Source organism: Trachinotus anak, unplaced genomic scaffold, assembly GCF_046630095.1.
Source record: "Trachinotus anak isolate AG129_WGS33_773 ecotype Australia unplaced genomic scaffold, CSIRO_AGI_Tana_v1 ptg000025l, whole genome shotgun sequence".
Lineage (NCBI taxonomy): Eukaryota > Metazoa > Chordata > Actinopteri > Carangiformes > Carangidae > Trachinotus > Trachinotus anak.
This window is the reverse complement of record NW_027273876.1, coordinates 10092967-10101029: the sequence shown is the minus strand read 5'-3', so window position 1 is coordinate 10101029 and position 8063 is coordinate 10092967. Positions and strand designations below refer to the sequence as shown.

General features: G+C 44.6%; 1 protein-coding gene across 1 annotated transcript; it reads right to left on the bottom strand.

Moving 5' to 3' along the window:
- Positions 1 to 1390: 1390 nt before the first annotated feature.
- On the bottom strand, positions 1391 to 4194 carry adrb1 (adrenoceptor beta 1). Its single transcript, XM_071463632.1, has one exon. It carries the CDS (start codon positions 4047 to 4049, stop codon positions 2862 to 2864), a length of 1188 nt encoding a protein of 395 aa, XP_071319733.1. The 5' UTR covers positions 4050 to 4194; the 3' UTR covers positions 1391 to 2861.
- Positions 4195 to 8063: the final 3869 nt, after the last annotated feature.

The window sequence follows — 8063 nt, the reverse complement described above, 5'->3', positions numbered from 1 at the left end:
GAACCTGGTCTTGTAAAATGCCTTCATATATTCCTAGTTTGCATCACATACAATAAAATTAATAGTTAGGTATATCATATTTCTGAATGTAATTCTGTGTTTACCAACAGTAACCTCTGTTACTGCAGAGGTCACGTTGATATCAATTCATCTACTTTGACTTGGAGCAGTTAAAACGTCTACTGATACACAAGCAATTTGAAACAATTATTCTTAAAGCCACTGATTAGCTTCTCCGTCTGCGAGCCCACTGCTAATCTGCCCAAACACAAACTTCCTGCCAAACAAACAATGCTTAATAATGAAGTGGGTCTTTGCCAGGAGGCCATCAGTGATACTGGCTGCGCTGCTGTTATTATTTATTTCCCCCCCCCCCCTCTAAATTCTGGGTCTCATTCACACACATTAATTCAGCCAATCAGATCTAAACAATGTTCATTAGCCAAAACAGCTGAGCTCAGTTCCATTCAGTTTTTCTGATCTAATTGAAATGTACGGCTCGGCCCTTCTGGGAGAGCATCATTAGCAGGACACATCATGCTAATGCGTTTTAAAGACATCCAGCTTAAGTGCTAATTAATATTCCCCAGAAAGAACTGCTATTCTCTCCTGTGAGAGTTACTTCACAACACCAGCTGTCATGACGTTTACTCAAACATTTTCCATAGGATTTCAAAGTGATGCTGGTGGAAACGGCTGTGATCAGACTCGAGAGGTATCTACTGCCCTGAATGGGTTTGCATGCAGCCGAGAGTTCAAAAACAATGGGACCAGTTGGATTCTAGATCGTTTCCATAGGCATGATCAAGCAAAGGCAAATATTGCCAATCATAAACAAGATGACACATATCTTATGTGTTTTAAATGCTCCAGTGAAACCTACAGTAACATTTAACTTAAAGAGACACTCCACCACTTTTATACAAGGTTCAGTTTGCTCATCCTGAGGAGGAACAGTTGTGTAACGCCTCCTGTACGGCTTTCTAAAGGCTGAAGAAATCATCTCAAATCTTAGCTAAAACAACCCTGATGACATCACTGTGACATCACCTGGGGTCCTCTCAGCTTACTTTAGGCTAGTTGTAGGGTTTCAAACACATGGGCGTCTGGGAAGCAATGAAAGATTCTATCCAGTTGCATTATGGGAAGTTTAGGATCCAGTGATTTTGGAACTTGATATCTGCTGTTTTGATTTTGACCATTTAAAAAAAAAAAAAAAAAAATCTGTCTCTTAGCCTTCAAGTACCCCCTATACAGCTGGAGTATCCCTTTAGTTTCAAAATAATGACATGCAACTTGTGTTTTTGTGCAATACAACTTAAAAGAAGCTGTCAAGACACATTTGAACTGGGGTAAAATGCATTTAAAATACTGACATACAACAAATACATTCATCCAGTAGTGCAATTTAATATGAATGAGAAGCACTTACAATGCTTGAACATTTTAATTAAGAGAAACACAAATCATATCAACCCAACCACAACGCAGCTCAGTTTCCTGTGTGTGCTCTATAATGCATGTGTACATTGCTTAAAATAAACCCACGTTTATCTGGAAAGAATGAATGGCAAACATGTAAACACTCAATACAAAACCATATTGATCCACTGTGAATGAATGTGTATAGATCCACTGTCGGAAAAAAAAAAAAAGAAAAAAAAAAGAAAGAAGAGATCACATTTCATGGCTCATCTCTCCACAGAGGCCAATCAGATTCCAGTCGCTCTCAGCCAGTTCAGCACAGAAGAACCTGACATCCCCATCATGTTTGCACAGATCCTGCCAAACCAGTTCACTTCTTCATGTCCTGCAGTCTCAGCGCAAGATTTGAAATTTCTTTCTGAAATTATTTATGAATGAAGCGGTGTGTGTGTGTGTGTGTGTGTGTGTGTGTGGGGTGATGGCGATGTTGGAGCGAAACAACCTACAGTAAACTTGAACTCATCAAGAGAAGAAATGTTCCAAACAAAACTCAAAACAGTTCACTAACAATGAACACCTCCTTTATTTATTTATTTATTTATTTATTTTTTATTTCACAGGAGTCGACACACCATCTCACAACAGCATGTAAAGCTTAAACGAGGAGGACAGAGGACGAGGCTCAGGCTCCTCGCTTCGGGACTCAACACCGCTCACCACAGTGCGCACAGAGGTGGGTGGGATTCGGCCCCACGGTTACTTGCGGAGTTGTAAAAGACAGCGCGGAATAAATACACGTCTATTTTACATCAATGTTTAATATAAACAAATACTTGTAGTACAAATTGCACTTGCCGATGGCTGTGAGGTAAAAACACATTGTGAGCACTACGCGACTGCAGCGCGGTCGCTCCTGTCCGACGCTTTCAAATAACAACCGTGTTTATTACACCGTGCGCCTGAGCGGACGCTTCCCCATATTACATTATCCTCCTTAACATATCGCCGAACTGCTGAGCCAGTAAAATAAGAAATGAAAGAAAAACGCCAGGGGTAAACCACGGGAGCGTCCGTGCGCCCTTTGGCAAAGGTGTCGGTTCACTGACACCTGTTTTAAGATGTTATTTGGCAAATTGGATCACCTCTAACTGATTTCGAGGATTTGCGCATCTTAGAAAGATCATTGGTCCTGATGCTCTTTTTTTTTTTTTTTTAGATACGTTTCAGGTGATTTGATGTTTGCTTTCTCTGATTCAAAATAAAATAAAATAAAATGAAATTAAAAAAAAAAAAAATTGACCCACTTAGGTTCTAAGATACAGCTCTTGCGCATAGCTTCCCCCCGAAAAAGACGCACAAGCGAAAGGAGTCCGTGCTGTATACATCCCCTCTCCAGGCTGTTGTAATCCACCTCGGCCAAAGTTGAATGTTTTCCCTCATAGCTGGGATTCAGAGTGCGACAGCTTCGCGGTCCCTACCAGGCTGCTGTCACTGTTGTCCAGGGCGGCGCAATCCGACCACATCCCCAGTGTGCCGGGCTCCAGAGAGGACACGAACCCGCCGGAGCAGCGGGTCAGGTCGCAGGAGCTGATGTGCAGCCGGCGGTCGGCTTGCCTCGGGCAGCACAGCAGCCTCTTGAAAGCCTTCCTAAAGTCCGGGCTCCGACAGTAAATGATGGGGTTAAACGCCGAGTTCACGTACCCCAGCCAGTTGAAGAACACGAAAAGGTCCTTGTCCACCACCTCTGCGCAAAAGACCCGCACGACGTTGACTATAAAGAAGGGCAGCCAGCACAGGGTGAACGTCCCCATGATGATGCCCAGTGTTTTGAGCGCCTTCTGCTCCCTGAGCGCCAGGATCTTAGACGGCTTCTTCTTGCACTTGGAGGTCAGTCCGGTTAAGGTGTTGTGAAACCTGCCCTCGCACTTGTCGATTTTCCTCAGCTGCTTTTTCGCCTCTCTGTACACACGGGCGTAAACAAATATCATGACAAGTAGAGGAATGTAAAAAGATATGATGGATGAGGAGATGGCATATGCCCTGTTGGTGACGAAGTCGCAGCACTCGGGGTCCTCGTAGCAGGCTGTGTCCACGCTGTCCCGGGACCAGTGCATCAGGATGGGCAGGAATGAGACCAGCGCGGAGATGGCCCAGACTATGCACACCACAGCTTTGGCCCGGGCTTTGGTCAGCAAGCTTTGGTAGCGGAAAGGCGAGGTGATGGCCACGTATCTGTCTATGGCGATAACGCACAGGGTCTCGATGCTGGCGGTGACGCAGAGGACGTCCACGGAGATCCAAAACTCGCAGAAGAAGGAGCCGTACAGCCAGGAGCCGCGCACTTCGAGCGCGGCGCCAAACGGCACCACCAGTAAACCCATGATCAGGTCCGCGCTCGCCAGCGACACGATGAACACGTTGGTGAGCGTCTGCAGCCTCTGCGTCCTGGCTATAGCCACGATGACCAGGATATTCCCGAACACGATGGACAGGACGATCAAGCCCATCACCAGGCTCATCCCCGCCGTCCACTGCTCGGACGCGGAGGAGCCCGGTGCGTCCGACGCATCGCTCCCGGTTCCATTCTGGAAGTTCACCGACGAGGACGCGCCACCGTCCCCCATGACGGGCTGCTGCGCTGTGTGCGGGACCAGGTCGGGCTCATCAACGCAGTGGAAGGCAGCCTTCAGCAGCCTTCAGCTCGGCACCAACTCCATCTGGGGGCTCCTCTCTCTCCCTCGGCTCGCTGGAGCTGCTGCACCGGCCGGGATCGTCAAAAAAAAAAAAAAAAATCAGGCTGTGACATCACTGCTCCTCAGGACCAATCAGAGAGCTCCTAAGAGTGAAGTTGAAGGCATAAACAACATCTGAACCTGGAGAAAGAAGAGGCGCATTCGGTCACGGTTTCTCATGATTTATAGGTTAATTATACATTGATGAAGACCCAACACTGTCACTGATGTTGAGGCTGGAATTTCTTTTTCCTGCAAAACTAATGCAAAACTGTGTGTTATTGCAATCTGTGAATAATTGCCAGTCTTTGGGAACATGAGAAACCAAATATGGACCTCCAGAATCCACCACGACATTATGAACTACAGGGATTTCCCTGTTTTCATCACTTGCCATCACAAACAATATTTATTTTTCCACTTGTCCATTTTATATTTTTATCACTAAGAACACATTCCACGGCTGTGGGGTCAGGCCCAACCGCAGATCTGTCCTTCGCTTCACAGCAGCTGTATTGCATGAAACTTCTTATCTTCAGCCATGTGTTAAGACATCTATAAAACAGGGTTTGACTCACAGCCAAACAGACACGAAGCATACAAGTCAGGTCATCATGTAAAACATGAACTGTGATGATCTGTCATCTGCAGCGTGAGACAGGATCAGTGGCGTCTGTCCTTTGAACTGCGTGGACTGGCTGACAGATAGATCTTGTCCACAGCCAAGTTCAAACAGAAACAAAGTTACACAAGAGAGGAAGAGCCACAAGGCAAACAAAAAAAAAAAAAAAACAGTGCAGACAAAAAATTTGTTTTATTAAAATGCAGTTTCTTTCATTTAAACAGTAGAGTAAGGAAAAGCAATACTGTCTACATTCCCTGCAAGTTTCATAAAGCCCTCTGAGTTTACAACCGAGAGGCGAGACTGTGAAACATGAAGACAACGACAGACATCTTCATGACCGGGGAAGTCGAAGCATTTTCACGGGCATCATGACACACAGACTTGCACAGGAAGACGGATGATGACGGCGTGCTTCTGTTTTTTCTGTGTGCTCATCAGCATGCCTGCTCATGAACCTGACGACCCAACGCCAGAGGCTGTGACACGACCTGACCAAAGGCAACAAAGCTCGTCTCAGGGTCATCTCAGGCCGCATGGGTCTATACCTCGGGCCCTCACAGACGACTGCATGTCCGGAGGGACAGAGGGCCCTTTTTCTTGCTGAAGGAGATATGAGGGAGCTGAAATAGACCCACGCCTCTTCGCTAACTGTCTGCGGGTATCTGAGAAATGCAGAGCTTCAAATACTCAGCCTGAGAAGGTCAGCTGAACGCCGGCACTCTGTTTTGACAACAGGTTTCTTACTCAGAAAGTTTACAGTACACATGTAGGAAACGATCCCTGCAACAACACTTGCATCCTGCTTCACTTCAGCAGCTGTTGGTTCAGTGACTTGGTCGGTGGCACCTGAGTGGTTGTAGTTTTACCAGATTTTTCCACCTACGCATGACTTTAACTGCCAACATTTGTAACTGCATTTAAGCCAAACAAAAACACCTAACATCAGCAAAGTGAGTTTTTCAAAACTTTACAAAATGTGTTCTTATTTATGACTTACCACTGGTCCACAAAGCATTAGTGGATGATTTGTTAACCATTAGGGGATCTGGTGTTTGTTGCAACCAAACGTGGTGAGTACTTTATGGGCCGATTCAAATAGTTGGAACTTTGACATATTCAGAAGACAAAGTGAGAAGTCTGCACACCGTGACTCCTGCAGAAAACATCATGACAATCACAGGATGTTTCAGGCTGAAGCCTCCTGTCGCGTGCTAATTGTCAGACATCAGGCCGCACGGAGGTGGTGGTAAAACATATCAGAATTAGACTGATTAGGATACATCTGTCATAACAACCAACGGCAGCTGGACAACACTTCAAATTCACACTAGCAGCACAAGAAAGTTTGCAAAGTTGCAATGTGAAGCTTTACAAAAAAAAAAAAAAAAAAACATGTCAAGAAAAAACCCTTATTTAAACCATTAAATATAATAGTATGCAGGAAATCATTCTAAAAAGCTTTTACTGCTGTGGGAGGATCTCAGTATTTCTAAAATCCTGGCTATGTAACATGTGCTACCTATACACATGTTTTCAGTTTTAGTTTTAATGTGCCCAGGTTTGAGATACATGCCTCTGAGATTTCTCCTTACTGAGTGTGGAATAATTGCCCAGAGTAACAAGGACAGATGTGTTGCTGCTGCTGAATATTTAAAGCGTCTGTCTAAGTGCTGTGAGCATCTCAAATTAAATTTCTATGTACCTTCACTTTGCTGCGGTGGCAGCGGAAAAGATGTCTCGTTATAAAGACATCATTTGGGCGAAGTGACCCTTTAGCATGTTGACCAAATTTCATTTTTAAAAGCTATCTCAGAGACATTGCCCTCAAACTCTTCAAAAAGCTTTTGAACTTTGCTGGTGTCTCCTAAAAGATTCATTTATAGCATTTACACCTCTTCGCTGTAATTCAACTTTCCATATTTTTGGTGCAGTTGTTCCCTCACAAGAATAAGTAGAGCAAAGTGCCCTTGACCACTGAGCAGCGGCTACCTCCTACATATCCCTATGCAGGTTTTCTATGCTGGAATAAAGGGAGGTAGAGCAGGTTCAACTTGACTTAGCAGCTCAACCTCATACTGTCAACACGGAGTCAAAGGTCAAAATTGACTCTGAAGAGACGTCTTCCTGTTTCTTGAGCTTGAGCTTCTCAGGAGAGGAGAGAATGGAGGCGAGCAGCAAAAGGGAGACAAAGTGGCATGGTGTGTTCGGGTGACGTGGGAGAACATTTTCAGCAGCTCTCTCCATCGTAAAACATAACTCTTTTTGAGTTAGCATTCCTCCGTGCGCCGTTACACAGAATGGAAATACGGAAATAATAAATTTATCTCTTACAGCGATATGATCTTAATGGAGCCCACTCAACCAGAATGAGGAGAGAATAAATGCTTCTGCAACTGAAAGCGTGCAAAAACTGTGATTTCCTAATTCACTAAACCTTCTTAGCGGTTCAAACTTTTACCCAAACACCCCGCCGACATCATTTCATAACTCCACTCACAATTAAACCAGTCATCTTGAATGAGCAATTAATTTAGAGAGGTCGGTAACAAATAACCAGTGTCGGCTTCATGCATCATATGAGTGTCATAAGAGGCACAGGGTTTTACAAGCCCTCAAGAAAGCTTTTAAAAGCCTTTTTTTTTGTGCTGCACAAGGAGCTGTGTGCTCGTGGAGGCTCTTATCTAATCATTCAGATCATTCGGATTCAAAATCCTCATGGCTTAGTTGAGTGATTTGCCTACTTTTAAATTAATATTCATTTGAATGTGTTATATCCCCATATGGGTCTTCACTTGGCAGCCAAAGGAGGTGGCGCCACCGCCAAACTCCTGACGACACCCCTGACTTGTGATTGTGCAAACCTTCAGTATAACATGCTTGTAAATGTGCTGGTATACTCCCTGGTGGTGTTTCTAGTTTGGACCCATGTTTATTGAGACTGTGTTGATGTGAATGTGTGTGTGTGTGTGTGTGTGTGTGTGTGTGCACAGCCCTGCAGAAGCCAGAATCACATGGGGTTAATGATGCTGTCAGAATGACAGCAAGGGAAGCAGCCGAGGGGGGTGGATGGGTAAGACAGCAGGCAGCAGTACAAAAGTGGAGGGAGAGAGGTGCTGGTGCTGATGGGAGAACTGGTAATAACTCTTCTGCTCTGTCCTTCCTCTTCGTCTTTTTTATGAATTTTTTAAGCAAGTTTTTCATGTGTTTAAAGACAGATTCATAATTTATCCAGATGATAACTTGACTCCTTACAATCTAGGGCCCTTAATGATGAGTTTGAA